Below are 25908 nucleotides of genomic sequence, written 5' to 3'. Positions count from 1 at the left end.
GGCTCTGTCAGATCACTTTTCTTGCTTGCTTCTTGGAAGTCAACTCATCCAAGGGGGCAATAACGGTGCAATACCCCTTGACAAAACATCTGTAATAGCCAGTGAGGTCCAAAACGGCCCTCACCTCAGTGTGGGTTTTGGGAGGCTCCCAAGCCAGAATGGTGTCAGTTTTTGACTCTAGGGGTGCCACATGGCCACTCCCTACCTGGTGTCCCAAATACACCACTGAACCCTGCCCTATCTGGCACTTACTGGCCTTAATAGTGAGGTCTGCCTTTTGCAGGGCCTCCAACACTCTGTAGAGGTGCTGCAAGTGTTCCTCCTAAGTGGAACTGAACACTGCAGTGTCATCAAGGTAGGCTGCACTGAAATCATCCAGCTCAGTCAACACCTGGTTGACCAACATCTGAAAGGTGCCAGTGGCATTTTTCATCCCTAATGGCATCACGTTAAACTGGAAGTGCTCATCTGGGGTAGAAAATGCTGACATCTCTTTGGTCCCCTCTTTTAAGGCAATCTGCCAATACCCAAATCAAAGGTGCTAAGGTATTTGGCAGCTTCCAACCAATTGATGAGCTCATCAGCTCGGGGGATAGTGTCCACATTGAGAACCCGGTAGTCCACAAAGAACCGGAGTTCTGGTGTGGCACCAGGAGCAGCAGCCTTTGGGGCCAAGACCACAGGGCTGACCGAAGGACTACTATATAACTCGATTATCCCTAGGGTCAACGTCTTTGATACTTCATCTTTGATTCTAGCCCTGACCTTATCAGTTACCCTGTAAACCTTCTGTTTAACAGGTGGACGGTCCCCAGTGTCCACATCATGTGTACGTGAGTGTGTGACCCCTGGGATCAAGGAGAACAGGGAGGCAAACTGACCCAACACCTGGCGACAGTCCCTCTGTTGTTTTGAGGTCAGGGAGGGGGAGAGGTTTACTCCCTCCACAGACCCATCCTTCTCTCCAGCAGACAGGAGGTCAGGAAGAGTCTCACTCTCTTCCTCACCCTGTCACCTGTTGCTAGGAGCATGGTTAATTCAGTCTGCTCAAGTGTGGCTTGAGGCGGTTCACATGCAGGACCCTCAAGGGGTTCCTGGGAGTCCGCAAGCCCACCAAGTAGGTGACTTCGCTCTTGCCCTCCACTACCTCAAATGGCCCAGTCCACTTGTCCAGGAGCACCCTAGGCTCCACTGGCGCCATCACCCACACTTTTTGTCCAGGTTGAAACTCGACCAAGCTGGCATTCTGGTCTTACCACCGTTTCATGTCCTCCTGGTTTGCTTCTAGGTCCTCTTGTGCGAGAGCTCTGAAGCGGGCAGTCTTGTTTCTAAAGGCCAGCATGTGACTGAATACATTCTGGGGAGGTTTACTGGGGGCTTTCTCTAAGCGCTCCTTCACCAGACTCAGAGGTCCCCTGACAGGGTGGCCATACAGTAACTCAAAAGGACTAAATCCAAGCCCTTTCCGAGGCACCTCCCTATAGGTGAACAGAAGGCATGGTAAGAGGACATCCCACTTACGCCTCAAGGGCTCTGACAGTCCCACAATCATGCCTTTCAAGATGCGGTTGGACCTTTCAACTAGGCCATTGCTTTGCGGGTAGTAAGGAGTGGTGAACATATACGTTACCTCACACTCCTGCCACAGAGACTTCATATAAGTAGATATGAAGTTTGTACCCCTATCAGATACCACTTCCTTGGGGAACCACATGCGAGTAAAAACTCCCATCAATGCCCATCCCACCACAGGGGAGGTGACTGACCTCAGCGAATAGCTTCTGGGTACCAGGTGGCGTGGTCCACCAAGGACCAGGATAAACCTGTTGCCCATGGCTGTCTTGGGATCCAGTGGCCCACAATGTCAATACCAACCCTTTCAAAGGGGGTACTAACCACAGGAAAAGGTTGGAGGGGAGCCTTACACTTCCCTCCACTCTTGCCATTTGCCTGACAAGTCTGACAAGACCTACAATGAGCATCTGAGTGGCTGTGCATCTGGGGCCAGTGAAAGTGGATGTCAAGCCTGTCAAAGGTCTTGTCTCACCCCAGATGTCCAGCAAAAGGCACATCATGAGCCAGATCCAGTAGGAAGGCTCTGAAGCACTGGGGTACCACCAGCACACGGGCTGACTCAGGCTCAGCAGCCTTAGGCTCACTATATAGGAGGCCATCCTCACAATAGATTAGGTGTGATACTGGTTCCTTGCCAGCCACCTGGTCTGCAACCTGCTGCCGCAGACTCTCCAGAGTAGGGTATACTCTCTGTGCCTCACAGAATGCCTCCCTGGTGGGCCCCCTTCCTGTGGATACTGTGGCAGCCTAGGGATCTCCCCCAGCTCAGCCACCTGTTCCCCTATAGGATCCGGGGTGTCACCCTCAGGTTCAGCATCCTCCCGGACCATGGGAAGTTCTGGGGCCAGTTTCCCACACCTCTTGCCCTTACTCTCAGACCCCTGGGCCACAGTCTCAGGCTCCCTGGGCTTCCACCACCCTAACAGGCTGCCATTGACCGGGTAGATATGCATACCCACACAGGCAGACCCAACATCTCCAAGTGGGACCTGTGCTCCCCTCCTTCCAAGGGGAATCCTCCAGGTCAATGCCAAGCAAACAATCAACAGGCATGGTTGGACTCACAGCTACTTTCAAGGAACCTGAGACCCCCACATTCAAAGGGAACCTGCGCCACTCTGCACAGGTGCTCTGAGTTGTCCACCGTAACTGCTGGGTGAAGTACATAGGAATCTATCTGCTCTTCAGACACCAGGTGGCTCCTCACTGTAGTCACACTGGATCCTGTGTCTCTCAGAGCCTCCACCCTCTATCCACTGATCATCACCCACTGCCTGTACTTCTTAGTGTTCTCAGGAACTAGGGTTCTCTGGATCATCTCGCTGTCCCCTAGTGAGACAAGGGTTATCTCAGCTGGCTCCCACCGACCTGGAGCAAATTCCTCCCCAAGCTCTAAACTGGCCAAACCCTGTGACTGAGCACCAGTGGGTGCTGGTGTACCCTTGGGACATTTGGAGTCTCCCCTCACATGACCACCTGGTCACATGCAAAGCATTTGTGGGGACCCCTCTCCACTGGTTTCCCTTTGGAGAACCATGGTTTCTTCTCACTGGGGGGCTGGGAATCCTTACCATGGGAACGAGGTTGGGGCCCTTTTGAGAACTCCCCCTGTTTATCCTTACCACCCCTTTCTTCTGAGAGGGACCCTGCCCGGCCTTGGCGTGGTCTCACCTGTACCTCTTTTGGCCCCAGTGCTCTCCCAATGGTCCACTTCCTGCGCCAGCTTCCTTTGAGGGGCTGTACAATTTGATTGCTTGGGAGTATTGGCACAGTCTTTTTTCCAGAGCTGTGCCAGTACCTGATTAGAGTATCAAAAACAGCAAAAACAGAGTCCAGCACAAATCAACAACCTGGGAAGCAGAGGCAAAACGTTAGGGGAGGGCATGCCAAGGATGCCAAGTCTAACAGTACCAGGATCACAATTATGCTGAATATCAGTATTCTGGTTTGCAGGAATTCTTGCCTCTTACAAATATGCCGCTGAGAAATGTAAAATAGAATGCAAAAATTCCTATTTCCACATACTTTTCTGCATGTTTACAACCTTTGGGGGCTATTTTCCATCCAGACATTGAATTTGCTTTGAGAAGGTGAAATGTCAGGGGGAAAATGTGTAAGCTGAGATATTTCCACAACATATGAAATTCCTGATGCAGCTGCTAACTCCTGTTAACAGCCATATTGAGAAATTCAAGGCTGTTTTTATTTTCGAGGCAAGTTGTCATCTTGTATATACAAATTAGGACACAACAGTATCAGCAAGTGAACATTATGCATTACATATTTACATGTCAGACTAACTATGTTTTTTGAGTGCCTTATAGATGATTAGTATTAATATTATATAATGAATTCACACATCTTGAGCATAGCACACAAGACAGCTTAAAAGGTGTATTTCCCTGAGCGAAAGTGCTTTATTTTTTGCATGTCAAATCAAAAAAAGAGAAATAAAGCACTTACCTATTGATGTTTTCTCCGTATTTTACTGTGCCGAATAACACAACTCCAGCAAATGCATAACACAGCAACAGCAAGAACATGCCCACAATGATGAAGAAACTCTTATACATGCTCACAACAACTGTCAGGAGAAGCATTTTCAGTGTAACCTGTGAAAAAAGAGAGTATGCATATGTTTAATATAAAAAAGGATCTGAATTTTAATCTCCTCATCATACATAGCATCTGGCAGTGCTTAAGTTGCCCTAGTGTTTGCCAGTGCAGGCGCTTATTTTTAAACTCCGGCACTTCTTTATGAGAGTGCACCACATGGTGGTGCTCTCAGCCTATTTTTGTGGACAACACAAGTATTTACCCAAAAATAATATAAGTTGCACTTACTGCCCATCCCTACAGCTTGGGGAGACATGCAATAGTCTGGAGTGTCACACTTCCTTGATGGTGATCCTTAGTAGGTAATGCTGGCGCTGCCATTCGACAGGAGTAGCAGGAGCAGTAGGTAGTGCCAATGGCAGTAAAATACCTTGGGCCCCGGCACTTATAGTTTTACAAATTAAGCATGGTATTCTCTGATAAGAATGGAAAGTTCCCCCTCAAGGCTGAGCAAGGCCTATGATCAACTGGGATTATCCACTGACAAAGATTAGCAACCCTAACACAATAGCTCATGTATATTCCAGTCAGGAGAGGGGCACAAGAGTTCTGGGAACAAAAGAAGGAAAATGTGGAAGTCACAAGATTTTTCCAATAAGCTTATTCAGAGCATATTCACTGGAAACATCTGAGCCTTAATCTTGTAAATCATCACCTGCAGAATAGCTATCAATCTGAATGTAGAACAAATGTAGGAGATCAAAGGCTCTTACTGAAAGGAAAATATGTCCCTTCTCACACCACCACAGACTATAGGCACAAATTGAAATATAGTGGACATTTTCTCCAAGGTAAGGTGAAGAAAGGAATCTGGAAGTGATTTTGAACCAACAGGAATACCTGCCTCTTTAACAACTAGGCATTTGATTCTGAGGGGTATGTGGAGAATCGGTTTGCTACTGTGTTTTACAAGCAAAAAGTTTATTCTTTGGATTGAAATCTGTTGGTGTAACCCTTAATGCCAAAAGGCTCATGACATGGGGCCTCCTATATAAGTGACACATCAGGCAGAAAGCACGATCGTTGCATGACTCATGACTGTGGTTTTGAAGGTAGAGGGCCTGTTAGTAGAATGAGGCAGTTGAAGTGGAAAATTATCTCTTTATGGGACCATTGACACAACCTTTTACCAAAACAATTGCAGCAAACATTCCGAAAGGCTGACATCTAATTCAATCATCAATCATGCCCAAAGGCTGCCCAACCAGAACCACAGCTCTCTTCAAACCTTCTCCTTGAAGATAATGAAAATGGAAAAACTGTCCCCCTTTTGCGGGTAGAAAGCTGCAATTCAATGCAGCTGGGCATTTCTAGTTCCTCGTTATCTCCCTCCCTCTTTGCTAATATATACGCAAGGTCCTGTAGTCCACTTAAGGCCCTATTTTTGGGAGCATGAGGGAACCAACGAAGAAGACAATGTCCAGGCTTGCAAGGGATATCCCGATCCAGAACCTCGGCCATGTGGGCTGTTACTTTCCTCCAATAGGTGGTTAGGTTCGGCCATCATGTGTAGTAATTCTGCAGCTGCTTCTCCGCAACTTTAGCACTTGGCGTCTACTACTTGAAAGTGTTCACGGAGCCGCCTAGGGGTAAGATAGGCCCTATGTAGTACGCAGAAATGTATTCATTTAAATTGTGCGTGTTAGACCTGACAGCCTTAAGGTGGTCAACCCTAACTTTTTGCCTGCCCCCCTCACTTTTTGGACACTGTTTTTGCTGGTTTTTAGACTTTGCACACTTTACCACTGCTACCAGTGCTAAAGTGCATATGCTCTCTCCCTTTAAACATGGTAACATTGGATCATACCCAATTGGACTATTTAATTTACTTATAAGTTCCTAGTAGAAGGCACTATATGTGCCCAGGACTTGTAGATTAAATGCTACTAGTGGGCCTGCAGCACTGATTGTGCCACCCACTTACGTAGCCCCTTATCCTTCTCTTAGGCCTGCCATTGCAAGGCCTGTGTGTGCAGTTTCACTGCCAATTCGACTTGGCATTTAAAAGTACTTGCCAAGCCTAAAACTCCCCTTTTTCTACATATAAGTCACCCCTAAGGTGTGCCCTAGGTAACCCCTAGGGTAGGGTGCTGTGTGGGTAAACGTCTGGACATGTACCTGTGTAGTTTACATGTCCTGGTAGTGTAAAACTCCTAAATTCGTTTTTACACTACTGTGCGGCCTGCTCCCTTCATAGGCTAACATTGGGGCTGCCCTCATACATTGTTGGAGTGGTAGTTGCTGATATGAAAGGAGTAGGAAGGTCATATTTAGTATGGCCAGAATGGTAATACAAAATCCTGCTGACTGGTGAAGTTTGATTTAATATTGCTATTTTAGAAATGCCACTTTTAGAAAGTGAGCATTTCTCTGCACTTAAATCTTTCTGTGCCTTACAATCCACGTCTGGCTGGGTTTAGTTGACAGCTCCTTGTGCCTTCACTCAGACACACCCCAAACACAGGATACTCAGCCTCACTTGCATACATCTGCATTTTGAATGGGTCTTCCTGGGCTGGGAGGGTGAAGGGCCTGCCCTCACACAAAGGACTGCCACACCCCCTACCGGGACCCTGGCAGACAGGATTGAACTGAAAGGGGACCTGGTGCACTTCTAAGCCACTCTTTGAAGTCTCCCCCACTTCAAAGGCACATTTGGGTATAAAAACAGGGCCTCTGCCCTACCACCTCAGACACTTCCTGGAGAAGAAACTTGTAACCAGAACCTGAATCCTGCCAAAAAGAACTGCCTGGCTACCGAAAGGACTCACCTTTCTGTGAAGGACTGCTGCCTTGCTGTTGCCCTGCTGCCTTGCTGCTCCCTGGCTGTGGTGAAGAAGTGCTCTCCAAGGGTTGGATAGAGCTTGCCTCCTGTTCCCTGAAGTCTCAGAACCAAAAAGACTTCTCTCTTGCAACTGGACTCCTTGTGCGGCGAAAATTCGACGCACAGCTTGCTAAAAACGACACACAGCCTGCCCCATGGTGAGAAATTCACCGCACGCCGAACCAGAATGATGCAGCCTAACTTCCCAAGGAGAAGATCGACGCGGCGTCTGCATTGCGACCGGAACTTACGACGCACGGCCCACTGGATCGCCGCACAGCCGACCTGGAACGACGCAGTCCGACTTCCAGAGGGGAAATCGACACAGTGCCTACCGCGCAAAAGAAATTTCCACGCAACGCCCACTGGAATGAGGCAGCGCTTGTGACTCCGCTCTACAAGCCCAGGATTCCACGCACAGACCCAGGGGCGTCTAAAAACCCCGCAACCCGAAGAGGATCCACAACCGAGCACCGGAAATCAACGCACAGCCGTCCCTGCGTGGAAACTAAACAATGCATCACTGTGTGCGGCCAGAGAAATCGACGCACACCCCCTTTGTTTCCATGCTTCTCCTCCTCTGCAGCCCATTGTGGAGATTTTTCACGCGAACCAGGTACTTTGTGCTAAAAAGAGACTTTGTTTGCTTTTAAAAGACTTAAGACACTTTATATCACTTTTCAGTGATATCTCTACATTTACTTATTGCATCTTTGATCGTTTGACCTGAAAATATCCAGGTAAATATTATATATTTTTCTAAACACTGTGTGGTGTATTTTTGTGATGCTATATTGTGTTATTGTGTGTTTATTGCACAAATACTTTACACATTGGCCCTCATTCCGACATTGGCGGGCGGCGCGCGCCGCCCGGCAAGCGGAAACCACCATTTGGCCGCTCCGCGGTCAAAAGACCGCAGAGGCCATTCTGGCTTTCCTGCTGGGCCAGCGGGCGCCCGCCAAAGGAGTGCCCGCCGGCCCAGCGGGAAAGGCCCTGCAACAATGAAGACAGCTCCAAATGGAGCCGGCGGAGTTGCAAGGGTGCGACGGGTGCAGTTGCACCCGTCGCGATTTTCACTGTCTGCAATGCAGACAGTGAAAATCTTTATGGGGCCCTGTTAGGGGGCCCCTGCACTGCCCATGCCGGTGGCATGGGCAGTGCAGGGGCCCCCAGGTGCCCCACTACACCCGTTCCCGCCATCCTGTTCCTAGCGGTAAAAACCGCCAGGAACAGGATGGCGGGAAGGGGGTCGGAATCTCCATGGCGGCGCTGCTTGCAGCGCCGCCATTGAGATTCAGCCCAAGCAGGGGAAATCCAGCGGGAAACCGCCAGATTCCCTTTTCTGACCGCGGCTTTAACGCCGCGGTCAGAAAGGGCATTGAAGCACCGCCAGCCTGTTGGCGGTGCTTCCGTGGGCCCCGGCCCTGGCGGTCTTGGACCGCCAGGGTCGGAATGACCCCCATTGTCTTCTAAGTTAAGCCTGACTGCTCAGTGCCAAGCTACCAGAGGGTGGGCACAGGATAATTTGGACTGTGTGTGACTTACCCTGACTAGAGTGAGGGTCCTTGCTTGGACAGGGGGTAACCTGACTGCTAACCAAAGACCCCATTTCTAACAGTGCGTTTCTAGATTCGTTTGGCACTCTCACTAATATCTGCCCCCAGGACTTCTCGGGTATCGGGATCCCCAACTCTATCTCCCACTTTATTCACATAGCGTCCAGGGAGCGCAATGCTCCCACTCGGATTGCTCTATAGACAGGTTACTGCCCTGAAAGTACCCTCTGACCTTACTATGTAGTTGCTGATGCCATGAGGCCGTGGTTCCATCGTCCAGTGTGCCAATGCTTTTGAATGGTGAGGGTACTTGCATGATGGTCTTGAGGGAGGTCGTACTCTTGCTGAAACACTTCAAAAAGGAGAAGCTCTCCATCTCTGTACAAGTCCCCAAGTCGTGAGCCCCGCATCTACCCAGTATGTGATGCCCCCCCCAGTCTTCTCGGTGGGGCACCCATAGCAGCCAAGCCATTGGTATGTCAGGAGAGTAAGGGATATCTGTATCAGTTTTTTGGAGACATCTATTCCAGCATTTTCATATGGCTTGGACCTCGGGAGTGTCTATGTGAGTGGGCCAGGTAAATTTCAGTAGTGTCCCCACCAATTGAGGAAGAGGTGGAACCGTAGAATTCAAATTACCGTTCAGTAGTCTGCACCCAGCTAGCCATTGGGGCAGCCATTGCAGCTGAGCTGCCAGATAGTAAGACTCATAGTCTGGGACCGCCAGTCCGCCCTCCGTCCTCGGTCTTTTCATGGTGGCGAGGGCCACTCTGCACTTCCCGGGCCCATATATGAATGCAGTGATCAGAGAATCCAGCTCCCTGAAGATTGCAGCAGGTATCCAAAGTGGTAGGACACACAGTAGTATAGTAGCCTAGGCAGTGCCACTAGTGGCTTTGCCTATACTGCCCTCTAGGAGATTAGATCTTTTGTGGTAGATTTTGACTCCCAGGTAGGACATGCACCTAGTTTCCCAGGGAACATGTCCTAAGTCCTCAGGTGGGTCTCGGCCTGCTGTCGGTGGGTAGAGTTGTGATTTTTGTCAATTCGCCTGCAGCCCCGATAGCAAGCCAAATGTTTCTAGGAGTGTCTGGGTCCCCCTTAGTTCCGAAGCTGTGTTTTGTAGGAACATGAGCAGATTGTCTGCATATAGTGTTATGCGGTTGGAAGTATCACCGTACTGTAGTCCCTGATACCAATGAGCTGTCCGTGCTTGGGTGGCCAATGGTTCCATTGACAGCACAAATAGCAAGGGTGAGAGGGGACACCCATGGCATGTGCCCCTCTCCGCACTATATAATTCTGGCTCTGGGGTCTGTGTACAGTAACTGCGTCCATCTAATAAATCAGTCCCATGTGCTTTAGTACTACATTCAAATATTTCCATTCCAAGCAGTCAAATGCCTTCTCTTTATCGACGGCAAAGACAGCAGCGGTTATTTTTTCTGGGATGTCTATGTCGAGGAGGTTGATAAATTGGCAGACATTCTGGGCCATGTTATGTGTGGGGATAAACCCTGCCTGGTACATGTGGACTAGGCGAGTCATAAAAGGCAGCAGTCGTGTCGCAAGGACACAACTGAGGATTTTATAGTCCGTATTGAGCATGGACAGCGGCCTGTAGGCTGTGCTGTCGTGTGCTGGTTTGCCAGGTTTCAGCAGTGGGACTATCAGCGCTTCATTGGTCATGTCTGGCAGGCGTTCTTGGTCTGTCGCCGCTCTGTACAGTGTTACAAGTTTAAGGGACAGGTCATCAGCGTATGTGGCATAGTATTCTATGGGGAGTCCATCCATGCCCTGGGTTTCCCTCTTGCAAGGCCTTTTATGGCCGCTTGGATTTCCGTAATTTCGATGTCCCCTCCCAATGATTCCTTTTCCTCCCCGGTGGGGCTCAAGCGTGGCAGTGGTTCTAGGAAGGCCTGTATGTCAGACTCCCTGCTTTGTGTTAGGCTGGTCTATAGAGAGTTGTAGTATCTATAAAAATGTTGGTTGATCTCTTCCTGCCAGAATACCCTCTGCCCTGTTGAGATGTTAATTTCCATGATGGGCATACACCTCTTCGAAGGGTTAGCCAGCCATGCCAGAAGTGTGCCCGTTTTGTCCCTCCTGGCATGCGCTCTTATCATATAGTTTTTGTAGTCAAAACAATGGAGCCTCTCAGTGTGCTCTGCTACTCTCTCCCTAGCCCTACATACCTCCCTTTGCAGCTCAGGGTGACCCGGCCGCTATTTTTCAAGTGTTCGTAACTCGCTCTCCACAGCCATGACTTCCCCTAGTAATGTCCTCCGGATTCCTAGCGATTTGGTCATACAACTCCCTCGTACTATACTTTGAAGGCATCCCATAAGATCTGGGGAGAAGATGCAGCGTCCTCATTCTCCTCAAAGTATTGTCTAATATGTCCCCCATCTGTTCCCGGAAGACAGAGTCTTCTAGTGATTCTGGCTTGAGCCGCCAAGTCGGTTTACGTGGCTTGGCACTCTCCCAGGACAGTTGGAAAAAGACGGGATTGAGGTCAGATATCATCCTCCCTAATTATTCCATTTTCCGAACCTGGCCATGTTCCTCTGGGGTGCAGAGAAATGCATCTAATCGGATATGTAAGTCATGCATATTTGAAAAGAAGGAATAGTCTCTGGTGTTTGGGTAGAGGCATCGCCACAAGTCCACCAAGCCCCACTCAGCCTGCTATGCTCGAAATGCAACAGCAGTTCTACAGACTGGGGAACTCCCATGTGGGGGATGTGGTCTGTCCATGTCGGGTTTTTCTACACAGTTGAAGTCTCCTCCCATCAACACCGCATGCATTAAGTTAGGTGCCCCAGGAATGCTCCTTGATCATTATTTGGTGCGTAAATGCTAATGAGAGCTATGTCCCGCCCCTCCAGGCGGCCGGTGACCACCACAAATCGGCCATTGGGATCTACGATTGCCACTGTTTTCTGAAAGGGGACTCCCGCCCTAACCCAGATGAGAGTTCCCCGAACATAGGTAGAGTAGAATGTATAGTACACATGGCCCCTCCACCTCCTCTGCACAGCCACTCCCTCTGAGGCAGTCATGTGTGTTTCCTGCAGCTTTGCTGTGTGTGCCCCTCTCCTCTGTAGATAGGAGAACACTTTGTACTGCTTAGTCATAGTGTGCATGACCCTAATATTCCAGGGCACAATCTTATAGTTCTGTGATGCCCCCATCTGGTCCACTTGTTATACAATTCCTGCTATACAGTCCCCTCCCGCATGTAGTTGGTATCTTCCAATCTTCACTCGCCTGGTTTTCGCCTCTAGGTGTGCGGTGGCAACATTCCTGTGACTCAACAACCCAATAACTTCCCAAATCCCATTCCCCAGGACAAGTGAAAAAACAACTCACCATCCAAACTAATATTTATTCAGAGAACTCTCTTGTGAGGTATGCGCGGTAAGGCCCAAGGCAGTGCAGGGCACCTCAGCCCCGGATCTCACCCCATCCAGTCTCATGTGTCCTCTGAGCCGCTTGTCTTGTCTTCCTTTAAGCCCCACGAGGTGGCCTTCGCAGTCCCCATCTCCTCTTCACTAAGGAGCTTCAGATGATGTGTTACCACCGGCAGTTCCACGCTAGGAGTTGTCGAGGATCCGGACTCCCGTTGGACTCCGAGTGTTGCGCACCTTTCTCTGTTGCAGCAGACCAGGGGCTGGCCTTGCCTCCACTCAAGGATGCCACCGATGCGGTGGCTCTCTGCCCATCTCTTCGCGATTTCTCCAAGGACAGCGCCGCCTCACTGCGGCGGGGTCCCCCAGGTCGCCAGCGGGGGCTCCTGGGTCAGCTCCCCCGGTGCCTCTGGCTGATGGCTGCCCTTGGGTGGCCATCCAGCCATTCTCGTGCCTTCTGCGGGGTACGGAAGAAGAGTGCTCCCCTTCCTTCTGCCACTCTCAGTGTGGCTGGGAAGAGCATAGCGTAGGAGATGTTCAATGACCGCAGTTGTCTCTTTACCTCCAAGAAAGTGGCCTGTTGTCTTTGCACATCCCGTGAGAAATCCTGGAAGATGCGAACCACACTGTTCTCCACCTTCAGTTCCCCTCTTTTCCGAGCCTCCCCGGAGTATGGTCTCGGTCTCTGTAGTGTAACAGTCTGTCCACAACCGGCCACGGGGGCCACGGGGGGCCCTGGAGGTGGCGGTCTGGTCGGCACCCTGTGAGCTCTTTTGAATGCGTAGAAAGGGGATAGTCCCTTCGGTGCCACCTCGGTGCGGATCCAGTTCTCCAGATAAGAAGTCATGTTATTGCGCTCAACTTTTTCAGGCAGTCGGACTACCCGGATATTGTTCTGGCAATATCTGTTTTCCGCATCTTCAGCGCAGGCCACAAGGGCCTTCTCTTGCTGTTCCAAGGTGGTTAATCGGTCCCCTGCCATGGACAGTGCGGGATAAATGTCCGTGAAGTCTTGTTCCGCCATCGTGACTCTCTCTACCATTCATCTTTGCTCTTCATGTAGTATGCCCAGATTCATGGCCAGGGGTCTATTTTGGACTCTAGGGCCTCTCTGGAGGCCAGATAGCTAGTAGAATGTCATGTAAAGACGGGTTTACGGTCGGTCCTTCCATGGATACCGTATTTCCAGTGCCTTTGTTGTATTTCTCGCTGCTTCCCACCTGGAGCATGCTATCCGTAACAGTGTCCTTCTTCCTGCTTGTTTTCCCTATGGTCATCGGTGGTTAGAGGAGTCACCCAGATCCAGTTCAGGGCGGGAGGCAGCAAGGAGGGGCTTCCCTCATAGTAGCTCCTCTCCCTCGTGCCCCACTCCTCGTGTCCCCCCAGTCTTGATTCAGTGGTCTATATGTCTATGCTGAATGCTTCTTCCGCTCTCAGCTGAAAAGCCCTGAAGTCACCCAGAGCTGTTCGATTGTAGCACAGACCGTAGGGGCTCCCATCGATTCTGCTGCAGTGCTGTCTCATGTTGGGTTATTCATCATTCTCAGCTCCAGGCAGCGTCATTCGGTTCAGTTGCATTACTGGCCCTTTGTCCTCCGCTGAACTCCCCTGCCTAGGGGCCCCCGAGTCCCAAAGGAGGGGCCAGCTGCCCACTGGTCGGTGGCAGATCTCAATCGCGTCCCCTGGTTTCTTCCCACTCCGCAGGCCGGCTCTCCACCACCACCCTGGGAATGTCAGCCTGCGCCCCAGTCTCCAGGTGCCACAATGAGGCCGGTCGCCACCCCAGTCCACGCCTCCAGTGCCACATTTAGGGACCCGGGTGAAGGTGGGGGGATCTCTTCCGCTCACCAGCCCTCCCTTCCGCTCGGTCTCCTCACCTTAGGAATTGAAAAGGGGGAGGGGGCCGCCACCGCAGCTACAAGCCAGCCCTCCTCCGTCTGGGCCCGCTCAATGCCTCTCTCTCAAGCCCGGACTTCCCCGCCCCACCCCTCGTCCAGTCGGTGAGCGGGGCAGCCGCACCTCCTTCGACTGCGCTGCACCACAGGCACCGCTCCAGTGTCCGTGGCCGGGTCAGGCTCCCCGTTCGGTCGCCGCCATCCGGATCAGGCCGTGCCCACTATCTTGGTTTCTGCTGCATCTGGTGTGGCATGCCTATCCACTGTCTTGTGCATGTGGCATGCCTATCCACTGTCTTGTGCCCCTTAGCAATAAATAGCATATTGTCCAGGTTTCATATATTTTATGTTGTTAATGATTTATTAATGCAATACTTGAGTCATATAGACATTGGGTGATCTAAAAATTGCACTCCTACACAGAAGAGGCCTAGAAGTGAGTAGCCATGGCTCAGCCCCAACTGCCACCTGAGCTCCAACCCAGGCTCAACACTCCAGAACTCCATGAAGTAAAAAAATCTATAAAAAATAGCAATAATCTGAGAGTATTAAAGATGCAGAAAAGTTATGAAACACCACACCTCTTTACCTCTTAAATAAAAAAACCAGTAAATACTATAAAATTACATACTTAAGTAGAATAGTAATCAATTACAAGTAATAACATAAATCACTGTGATTAGACATGAAGGAAAACAGGTAATTGTTAAATGTATGTCCTCACATAGGGCCAGGTGTATCAAGCTTTTTTGCATTCGCAAACAGTGCGAATGTCCGTTTGTGAATGCAAAAAGCCAGTTCAGAATGTATGAAAGACATTCTGAACGCAATTTTAAGGAATCGCTAAAATAGCGATTCCTTAAAATTGCGACCCTGTTTAGAGAGTCGCAAATTGCGACTCTCTAAATAAGAAATCGCAAATAAGGATTCCTTATTTGCGATTTGTTAGCACATGTATGAAGCAATTCCTAAATGTGATTTGGGCATTTAGGAATCGCTATTTACCACCAGGTTGAACCTGGTGGTAACCATGTGCAAAATTAAAAAATGCATTTAAAATGCATTTTTAAAATGTACATGTAAAGCACACATGCCCTTTTGGCATGTGTGCACCTTACATGTCCCCAAATTTTTTTTGGGATGCAGCAGCACCCTGGGATTTTGCATTTCCAAAATTGCGATTTCTGGTTAAGAAATCGCAATTTTGGAAATGCAAAAAATTCGCACATATGGGCCAACAGGCCCAAAGGTGCGAATGGGGCCGGTATCGCGATTTGCGATTCGGTAATAGCATTTGCGTTTTTTAAGAAATCGCTATTACCGATTCGCAAATGTGATACATAGCATTTTGCTAGTCAGAAACAGCGATTTCTTAAAAATCGCTATTTCCGAATCGCAAAAGGCCTTCATGATACATCTAGCCCATAGTCACTTAGATAGCCAGATGTTTTGCAAATTCTTTTTTCATTGACAAATTTCTGCAACATACCACTTTCATTGTAACTAGATAGACTATGATCTGCAACACACATGTTGTTACTAACACCCGCATTGGTACCACTAATATTAAAATTGACATTAAATTATTTAAAAATAGCTACTCTGTTTAGAGTCCATATTCTACAATCTTCTGCCTTGATAGCATCACACAACAAACAAATTGCCCTTCTGGGCTCAGTGAATTTAGAACCAGGACGAGCTCCTACTGGAAAACACATCTTTATCAAATATCCAACATTTGCATCGAATTCCTTACCACGCGCCTTGCATCTTCTCCTGTTTTCTCCTCCTCCAATCATCTTTTACAATGACATTCGCCAAAATCTTACTCCAACCAGTCCGCTCTTGGACCAATTTAGAATTAGGTTTGTTTCCCCTAAAAATTTCAAAAGATTTCCCAGTAGACATATGAAGTGTGAGATGAAGAGAAACTAAACAATCCTGTAATTCTGTTTTCCAATCTGAACCAGTATTTTTGGCTAGTTGGTAATTATCTTTGGGAGTTCTTTTGAATCTTTTTACCATACCGTTTGTTTCAGGGTGGTATAAAACAGATTTTTTGAGTTTTATCCCAAACTTGAACATGAACTCATCAAACTCTTTAGAACAAAACTGCACACCATTGTATGTTAATATACGGTTAGGAATACCTTATCTTCTGAAAAGACTCTCAAGAAAGGAAATGACCTCAGACGGAGCTGTGAGAAGATGAAGTCTCACAGAAGTATTTAAGAATTAAAAATATAGCCACACATGGAGTTATCGGCAATGTTTTCAAGAGCAAATAAGAAGAGAGCTTGGTGTAAGAAGTGTGTTTTCTAAATTTTCCTAAACGTCACCAATACCTCCGCAGCTTGAATAGGTAGAAGAGTAAGGTAAGTAGCAATTGCTCTAAATGATCTACCAACAGTGTTGATATACTCATGTCTTAGGTTCACTAGAAGCGTGATTGTAGGTTTCCCTCCGGGTGATTTTTTGATGACTGCTTTCAAACTGTTGTGTATAGTTTCCTTTGAGAGATACCATCAACTGTATTGAATATGCTCTGATCTGACATATGAACAGTTAAGATGGGTTTTGTTTATCATTGCCCTTAGATTAAGACATTAAAAAGCAAGTTCTGATGCCAGTGCTTAAATGGACACTGAAGGCTGCCTCTAAGAGACCTCCAGAGCCCCCAAAAGAGAGGAGGGCTAATGGCAGATGGATGTCCACCATCTCCCACATTTTCCCTGGTCAGTCTCTCGTCCTCACAGTCCAGAGGGAGGCTGGCTATTTCCATTTCATATTAACAAATGTAATGTGCAATTATTTAAAATCATTACAATTGTGTTAAAATCGATATAATAAAAGGAACATTAAATCCACTCTACCTAGGGTGACAGTCACTGTATTCAACACAGGGCTACGGAAATAGTTTATTCTTGGCAGCGATTCCAGCAGTGCCCCCCCCCCCCTTGTGCCTGTTCTTAAACAAAGCCTAACCTTATAGGAGTGTCCTATGTAAGTCCCTGTTAGGGTCCACGGTATGCTACTAGCCTCGCAATGGTAAAATGCTTTGTGATACTGATCCCTGTTCTTCCGCCATTAAATCCACCGGTCTTGGCTGCTGGTATATCTGGAAAATACCTTTCGCTTGATAGTGTTTCTTTGGATTTTTTGTGGGGGGAGTACTGCAAGTCGATGGTAATCCTCTCGTAGCTATAAACTGCTTTGTGCTACTGTATTCCTACGTTTAGCCATAGACCTGCCAACTGCAGCGCTATGGTTGCCCCCATCTGCCTAGCGAGGGGTCATGGAACTGTTTCTCAGCCGCTTGCAGCATTCCAGGCGCTATCCTGAAGAATTACAAGACGCGTGCTGACAGCTGTGTGGATTTGCCTTTTAAGCAGCAGCGCATTGCATCGTAGCATGTGCATAATATTTATACTTTTTTAGCGCCGCATTTGCGTCATTTTTTTACACAAAAGCGGCGCAAACTTACTAAATACAATTGTATTTTGTAAGTTTGCGCCGCTTTTGAGTTAAAAAGCGTCGCAAATGCGGCGCTAAAAGAGTATAAATATGGCCCTTAGTGCTAGCAGGAGGGGCCGCAGCCAGAGTCTCCTGCCTGGAAGTAGTGGTTTACAGATGCAAATAATAGGTATTAGCGACTCTGCTTCAGCTGTGCACAATCTATATTGCTTGCTTTTGTAAGCTTCTCTTCTTCCATACCCATACGCTTTAAGCGGGATCAACCCTAATTTTCATTTCATTAAATTTCCTTAAATTTGTTTTCATGTCCTTGGCCAGTGCTGCAATTGATAAATCGGAAGTGATCCTTGGTAGTACAAGTTGATGGTCCAACAACTGTGAGCCTTTCCTTTCAGTGCTTTCATATCTTGGTCCCAGGATATTATCTTTGCTTGCTTTAAAAGCAGTTATGCTATGTATTTTGCAGGGAGATCTGTGGCCCATATATAGTGTGCTTCTAAAGCTGTCCAAGAGGTTGTCATGTTTGGGCTCCAGTTTGATTCTTTTTCATTTATCACTGGCCACAAAGGATGTTTTAATGTTCCGTAGAGGGCCTTCTTAAGTTTCAGGCAACAAACTAAAAACCTTGCATATAATATTAGCTGTTGGGAAGCTATGTTCAATTCTAAACACACTTGGGCATGGGTTGTGCAGTTTGGTAAGACAAGAATGTCCCTATGGCTAGTGACTTGAGCTCTGTCTAGCCATTTGGAAATTTTACCTCGGAACGCAATGCCACCATGAGAGATAGCAGGAAGCAATTTACTGGCCATTACCTTTAGGAGCGCCTGCAAATGTAAACTCAGGATAGATTTTTTTAGTTTACAAAAAGCCCAAGTTAGGGAGCTGGCGGCTGCCTGCTGTGAAGTGTTTGGTGTATGGCACCCCGACTGTCCAGCCATAAACCTCGATACTTGTATGGAGAAACCTCCTCAATTTCGTTTCCTCCACGGACCCATGCACCACTCTTGATTATCTTTCGACTGACAATCATCACTTTACTTTTCACACATTCATTGTCCACACTAGTTGACCAGAGTGTTAAACATTCTCTGAAGCCCGATTTGCATATGATCTGATATCATAGTATCTTCAGCATTCTGCAGCAGCTGTATTTTGTGAGTAGCTATTTTCAGGGGAAGTGCTCTTGCTTCTTCTAGGTAGTGTTTTAATCAGACAAATATAGATTAAACAGTAAGGGTGCTAATGTACATCCTTCTTTTAGGCCCTTGCTAGTCACCACCTTTGTGGATGTAGCCCCATCAGCTGTCACTTCTGCTCTTAGGCATGTGTCTGTGTATAATGGTGTCTGTGTATAATGATATTGTGGTCTTGAGTAGGGGAGATGGAATCCCACACTTATTTAGTTTGGTCGAGAGCTTGTTCCGTGAAACACTGTCAACAGCTGCGGCAATGTCAACAAACCCAAGGTATAAAGATTTCATTTTTTGCCTGTGAATCTTCTTCTATCAGATGGAAAATACAGAGCAGGATGTCTTCAATGTGCTGCTGTTTCGAAAACCCGTTTTGCATGCAGGAAAAGTTTTTTTCCTTCAGTTTATTTCTCCAGTTCCTTCTATGGAATATGCGCAGAGCATGTTCCCTCTATATCCAGTAATACAATCATCCTGTAGTTTTCCGGATATGTGTGGTTTACTTTTTGTAAATTGGCACTAAAACTAAACCTCTCCAGTTTTCCAGAATTGATGCACCAGGAATATAAGATTGAAAAATAGGAGATATTGCCTCAGCCCAGTTTTTGCGGGCCCAATTTAACATGGCCGCTGGCATGCCACTAGGCCCAGAGGCCGCATTCGCATGAAAGGAGCTGATCGCCTTTTCCCCACAGTCCAAAGAAAGGGTGGCCTATACGTGTGGCACTCAGATGTCACGAGCTGCTCTCTGTATGGCGGCTGTGTGTTGGGGCAGATCTGCGGATTCAACGGCTTTCTCTGCGTGGGCCAGAGGTGCCCTGGAACACTGCCTTCAGTTTGAAAGAGAGGGTTCAGTAAGCCCAGTATCCTTTTCATTACTGTGTATGCCATCAGAGAAGGAAGTGTGTGGCAGAGGGCTAGATAATATTTTAGAGGAAAATTAGATAGAATAGGACAGGAAGCCAACCAGAAGGTTGGCATGGGAGCCAGAATGACTGGTATGCTTTTATTTTTTGTGGGAGCTGCTGTGGGTGGTAAGAAGGGTGTAAGAATACCTGACATTCATTTTTTATTCCAATGTGAAAGGAGGGAAAAGAAGCTAGAGTGAAGATGGGATTTGGATAAAGGTATTATTTTTCATTATATATGTGTGGCTGAGGACGCACGATAAGGTAGGCCACGCTATGCATGCCACTCATGAATTGTCTCCCTCTGCATAGCTAATTCATCAGATCAGGTTACTCAGGGCTCATTAAGGGGCATATACAATATAAAACTATAACTATCAAAAAAGTGGATTATTTGCGGTTCCTTGTGACACCAAAGACAACTATAGTTCTTTCTTGTTGCCTATTGTGTCATCTGGAGCCCACCTGAACAAAGACATTACTTTGTGCTGCATATGTAAGGCTTTTCTTGTAGTTCACCTGTAGCTAGCAATTGTTGAGAGAATTATTTAATTACAAAGATAATATTTATACAATTGCCATGGTTATACATTGGTGTGCATTCACAAATGTTCTGTATTTAGAGTTATTTCACACATTTGATGTCCTGCACTTACATGCTTTCCACAAATCGAGAAGAAGCGGAAGACAATTATGCAGGCGCCCATCATGTACGTATATTCATTCTGTAAATTGAAGAAAAAGATACAGTGTGCATCAGTTGTTCAACATAAACTGTGTCATTCCTCTTTCTCACAAGACAATGAATTATGTGATATGTGCTCAATTAGTGAGGGGCTCAGCACCTCAAGGAATGCATCTTGGCTGGCATATTGGAGCACGAACACTAAATTACAGGTACGCTGAGGCCACTGCGGACGCCTCTGGCTTGTCCTTATGAAAACAGAAACCGATAATAACACAGCTCCAGGAATCGTGATCACTTTTGCCCACTCATTGCCCTTTTCTATCTTTGCCCTTCCCATAGACTCTATGTAGTGAATAGGAGTCTGTGGAGGGTCTAGGACGAGCCCACTGATGTCTTCGGGGTCACAGAATGTGTGATGGTGCTTCCACTACCCCAGGCACCTTGGTAACCTGATATCCATTAGGAAACAGCTGATATAAATTAGCTGATCAAATATATATATTTTTAATGTCTTCTATAGTGTGAAATCTAGCCAACTAGATTTTGACGCAATGCGCAAAGGCAATGTGTCAGAGCACCAGGCAAAATCAACCAGGCACTGACTGATAGCATAGTAAAACAGAAATTTTTCATGAAATCTATATATGGGTAATAAGGCATATATAAGTATTGTTAGAAATGGGGTCTTTGGTTGAGAGTGAGGTTACCCCCTGTCCAAGCAAGGACCCTCATTCTAGTCAGAGTAAAGGAGAATCACCCTCATTTAATCCCCGCTCACCGCTAGGTAGGTTGGCACAAGCAATCAGGCTTAACTTCAGAGTCTAGGTGTCAAGTATTTGTACCAACACACACAGTAACTCAGTGAAAACACTACAAAATGACACGAAACAGGTTTAGAAAAATAGGTAATATTAATCAAAACAAAACAAGATCAAAACGACAAAGATCCACCATACACAAGTCAAGTTATGAATTAAAAAGCAAAAAGAGTCTTAAATCCTTAGAAAACAGTGCTAACACTGTTGCGTGAAAAAGTACCTGGGTTGCATCAAAATAATACCGCAGAGGCAAGTGTGCATCAGAAAAGGCCAGCGATGCATCAATTTATCACTCACAAGCAAGAGTGTGCGTCGTTCCTCCTCCAGTCGGGTCGGCGTAGTTTTTCTTCTCCACAGGAGAGTGATGCGTTGATCCGGACAGGCACCTCGGGTCTGGGCAGGCTTTGCGTTGGTTTTCCGCGCCCAGAGAGGTTTGCGTTGAAAATCCGGTTGCACAGTATCAGAAAACCATGATATGTGGGGTTGCAACGTTAACAGCCTCCGTCAGCTGGTGTTGCGTGTAGTTTCTCCAGCCGCATTGCGTCGATCTTCCAGCTGCGATGCAGGTGGAGAGTAGATTTCAGCCGCAAAGCCGGCAGCTTGTCGTTTCTCAGCCGCATCTCGGAAGGCGCGTGGAAAAGTTTCCTGCACGGCGGTCTGTGCGGGGATTTTCAGTCTTTGGCTGCCAGCTTCACCTTTCAAGGGCCCAGGAACTGGATAGGGCACCACTTGGCAGGGAAGGAGTCTCAGCAGAGAGTCCAGGTGCTGGCAGAGGAAGTCTTTGATGGCCCTGAGACTTCAACAACAGGAGGCAAGCTCAGGTCAAGCCCTTGGAGATTTCTTCACAAGAAGTTATGCACAACAAAGTCCAGTCTTTGCCCCCTTTCACAGGCATAAGTAGCAACTGCAGGATAGCTCCACAAAGCACAGTCACAGACAGGGCAGCACTTCTCCCCAGCTCTTCTTGGCAGAGGTTCCTCTTGATGTCCAGAAGGGATCTAATTTTTCAGGGGCTTGAGTGCTCTTCTTATACCTATTTTGGCCTTTGAAGTAGGCCTACTTCAAAGGAAAGTCTCTCTTGTTTGCAAGATCCTGCCTTCCTCAGGCTAGGCCCCAGACACAAACCAGGTGGTTGGAGACTGCATTGTATGAGGGCAGGCACAGCCCTTTCAGGTGTAAGTGACAACTCCTCCCCTCCCTCCTAACACAAATGGCTCATCAGGATATGCAGGCTACACTCCAGCTTTCTTTGTGTCACTGTCTAGAGAGAGGTGCAAACAGCCCAACTGTTAAACTAACCCTGACGGGGAATCCACAAACAAGCAAAGTCGCAAAATGTTTTAAGCAAGAAAAGGCCCACTTTCTAAAAGTGGCATTTTCAAACACACAATTTCAAAACCAGCTTTACTAAAAAAGACGTATTTCTAAATTGTGAGTTCAGAGACCCCAAACTCCACATGTCCATCTGCTCCCAAAGGGAATCTACAATTTACCCTATGAGAGACATAGCTCTTGCAAAGTGAAAAACGAATTTGGCAGTATTTCACTGTCAAGACATATAAAACACATTAGTTTATGTCCTACCTTAAACATACACTGCACCCTGCCCATGTGGCTACCTAGGGCCTACCTTAGGGGTGTCTCACATGTAGGAAAAGGGAAGGTTTAGGCCTGGTAAGTGGGTACACTTGCCAAGTCGAATTGGCAGTTTAAAACTGCACACACAGACACTGCAGTGGCAGTTCTGAGCCATGTGTACAGGGCTACTAATGTGGGTGGCACAACCAGTGCTGCAGGCCCTCTAGTAGCATTTGATCTACAGGCCCTGGGTACCTCTAGTGCACTGTACTAAGGACTTACCAGTAAATCAAATATGCCAATCATGGCAATCCAATTACAGATACATTTTACATAGGAGGACTTGAACTTTAGCACTGGATAGCAGTGGTAAAGTGCCCAGAGTAACAAAAACAGCAAAACAGAGTCCGGCACACATCAACAACCTGGGAAACAGAGGCAAAAAGTTAGGGGAGGCCATTCCAAGGATGTCAAGTCTAGCGTGTGTCCCCCAGCTGAAAGTGGGGAGCAACTACCCAACCTCATGGGAGTTCTCATCACTAAGGCAGAATGATCTGGACAGACCATCAGCATTGGCATGTTCTGTGCCAGGGCAGTGTTCCACTTTAAAGTCCATCCCCTTTAGGAAAATGGACCACCTCAACAGTTTTGGATTCTCACCCCTCATCTGCATTAACCATCTGAGGGGCCTGTGGTCGGTCTGAACTCAGAAGTGAGTCCCAAACAAGTAGGCTCTTAGCTTCTTGAGCGCCCAAACCACACCAAAAGCTTCATGCTCTATGGCACTCCACCTACATTCCCTGGGAAGTAACCGCCTGCTAATGAAGGATACAGGTTGATCTAGGCCCTCTTCATTAAGCTGTGAGAGTACTGCTCCTATACCATGCTTTGAGGCATCTGTTTGCACAACAAACTCATTGGAATAGTCAGGTGCCTTCAGCACAGGTGCTGTGCACATGGCAGCCTTCAGGGCATCAAAAACAGTCTGGAAAGCCTCCATCCAGATCACCTTCTTTGGTTGCTTCTTGGAAGTCAACTCAGTCAAGGGGTTAACAATGGTGCCATACCCCTTGACAAACCTTCTGTGATAACCAGTGAGGCCTAAAAAGGCTCTCACCTCAGTCTGGGTCTGGGAGGATTCCAAGCCAAAATGGTATCAATCTTTGGCTGTAGTGGTGCCACCTGGCCACTCCCCACCTGGTGTCCCAAATACACCACAGAACCCTGCCCTATTTGGCACTTGCTTGCCTTAATAGTGAAGCCTGCCTTTTGCAGGGTGTCCAACACTTTGTAGAGGTTTTGCAAAGGTTCCTCCCACATGAAACTAAAGACAGCAATGTCATCCAGGTAGGCGGCACTGAACTCATCCAGCCCAGCCAACACGTGGTTGACGAACCTCTGAAAGGAGACAGGGGCATTTTTCATCTCAAATGGCATCACTTTAAACTGAAAGTGCCGATCTGGGGTAGAAAATGCAGACCTCTTCTTGGCCCCCTCAGTCAAGGCAATCTGCCAATACCCCACATTAAATCACAAGTGCTGAGGTATTTGGCAGCTTCCAACCCATCTATGAGTTCATCAGCTCAGGGGATGGGGTGTGCGTCAGTCTTTCTGACCGCATTGTGACCTCGGTAATCCACGCAGAACCCGAGGTCTGGGATGGCACCAGTTGCAGTGGCCTTCGGGACCAAAACCACATGGCTGGCCCAAGGACTGCTGGAATGCTCAATAACCCCTAGGGTTAACATCTTGGATACCTCATCCTTAATGCTAGCCCTGACGTTGTCAGTCACCCTGTAAACCTTCTGTTTAATTGGTGTACTGTCCCCAGTGTCCACATCATGTATGCACAAGTGTGTGACCCCTGGGATCAAGGAGAACAGTGAGGCAAACTGTCCCAGCACCTGTGGACAGTCCCTCTGCTGCTCTGCAGTCAGGGAGGGGGAGAGGTTCACTCCCTCCACAGACCCATCTTTCTCTCCTGTAGACAGGAGGTCAGGAAGAGGCTCACTCTCTTCTCCACCCCATCATCTGTTGCTAGGAGCATGGATAAATCAGTCCGCTTAAAGTGTGGCTTGAACCAGTTCACATGCAGGACCCTCAAAGGGTTCCTGGGAGTCTGCAAGTCGACCAGGTAGGTGACTTCACTCTTGTGCTCCACCATCCCAAATGGCCCAGTCCACTTGTCCTGAAGGGCTCTAGGCTCCACTGGTGCCATCACCCACACTTTCTGACCAGGTTGAAACTCGGCCAGAGTGCCATTCTGGTCATGCCAGCATTTCATACCATCTGGCTTGCTTCTAGGTTCCCCTGTGCGAGACCCCTGAAGCGGGCAGTCTGGTTCCTCAGAGCCAGCATGTAACTGAATACATCCTGGAGGGTTTACTAGGAGCTATTTCCAAAGCCCCCTTTACCAGACTTAAAGGTCCCCTCACAGGGTGGCCATAGATCAGCTAAAAAGGACTAAAGCCAAGTCCCTTTTGAGGCACCTCCCTGTAAGAAAACAGAAGGCATGGCAAGAGGACGTCCCACTTCCGCCTTAAGAGCTCTGACAGGCCCATTATCATGCCCTTCAAGGGGCGGTTGAATCTTTCAACCAGACCATTGCTTTGGGGGTGGTAAGGTGTGGTGAACTTATACCTTACCCCACGTTCCTTCCACAGAGACTTCATATAAGTAGATATGAAGTAGGTACCCTTATCAGATGCCACTTCCTTGGGGAACCCCATGTGGGTAAAAAACCCACATCAATGTACAACCCACCACAGGAGAAGTGATTGACCTCAGATTAATGGCTTCTGGGTACAGGGTGGCATGGTCCACCAAGACCAGGATGAACCTGTTGCCCATGGCTGTCTTGGGATCCAGAGGCCCAACAATGTCAATACCAACCCTTTCAAAGGGAGTACTAACCACCGGGAAAGGTTGGAGGGGAGCCTTACATTTCCCCTCACTCTTGCTATTTGCCTGACAAGACCTACAGTGTGCCTCAGAGTGCTTGCACATTTGGGGCCAATAGAAGTGGGGGACAAGCCTGTCAAAGGTCTTGCCCTACCCCAAATGTCCTGCTAAAGGCACACCATGAGCTAAACCCAGTTGAAAGGCCTGGAAGCGCTGGGGTACCACCAGCACACGGGATGACCCAGGCTCAGGAACCTTAGGCTCACTATACAGGAGGCCGTTCTCCTAGTAGATCAGGTGAGATCCTGGCTCCTTGCCAGCCGCCTGGTCTGCAGCCTGCTGCCGCAAGCCCACTAGAGTAGGGCATGTCTTCTGTGCCTCACAGAATGCCTCCCTGGTGGGCCCCTTTTCTGCTGCTATTGTGACAGCTCACATCCCCCAGTTCAGCTATCCGTTCCACTGTAGGCTC

The 25908-nt window shown here is 47.9% G+C and overlaps 1 protein-coding gene across 1 annotated transcript in view; it reads right to left on the bottom strand.

Moving 5' to 3' along the window:
• NALCN (sodium leak channel, non-selective) overlaps window positions 1-25908 on the bottom strand; it is a 2264872-nt gene that overhangs the window by 72724 nt on the left and 2166240 nt on the right. Inside the window, exons 34-35 of the mRNA XM_069205064.1 lie at window positions 20111-20179; window positions 4039-4187 (exon numbers count right to left, since the gene is read on the bottom strand). Coding sequence (XP_069061165.1) covers window positions 4039-4187; window positions 20111-20179 — 218 coding nt within the window. The remainder of the gene's footprint in view (window positions 1-4038; window positions 4188-20110; window positions 20180-25908) is intronic.

Source organism: Pleurodeles waltl, chromosome 8 (genome assembly GCF_031143425.1).
Source record: "Pleurodeles waltl isolate 20211129_DDA chromosome 8, aPleWal1.hap1.20221129, whole genome shotgun sequence".
NCBI classification, from domain to species: Eukaryota; Metazoa; Chordata; class Amphibia; order Caudata; family Salamandridae; genus Pleurodeles; species Pleurodeles waltl.
Note: the sequence above shows the minus strand (reverse complement) of the source record. Positions and strands in the feature narration are given on the sequence as shown.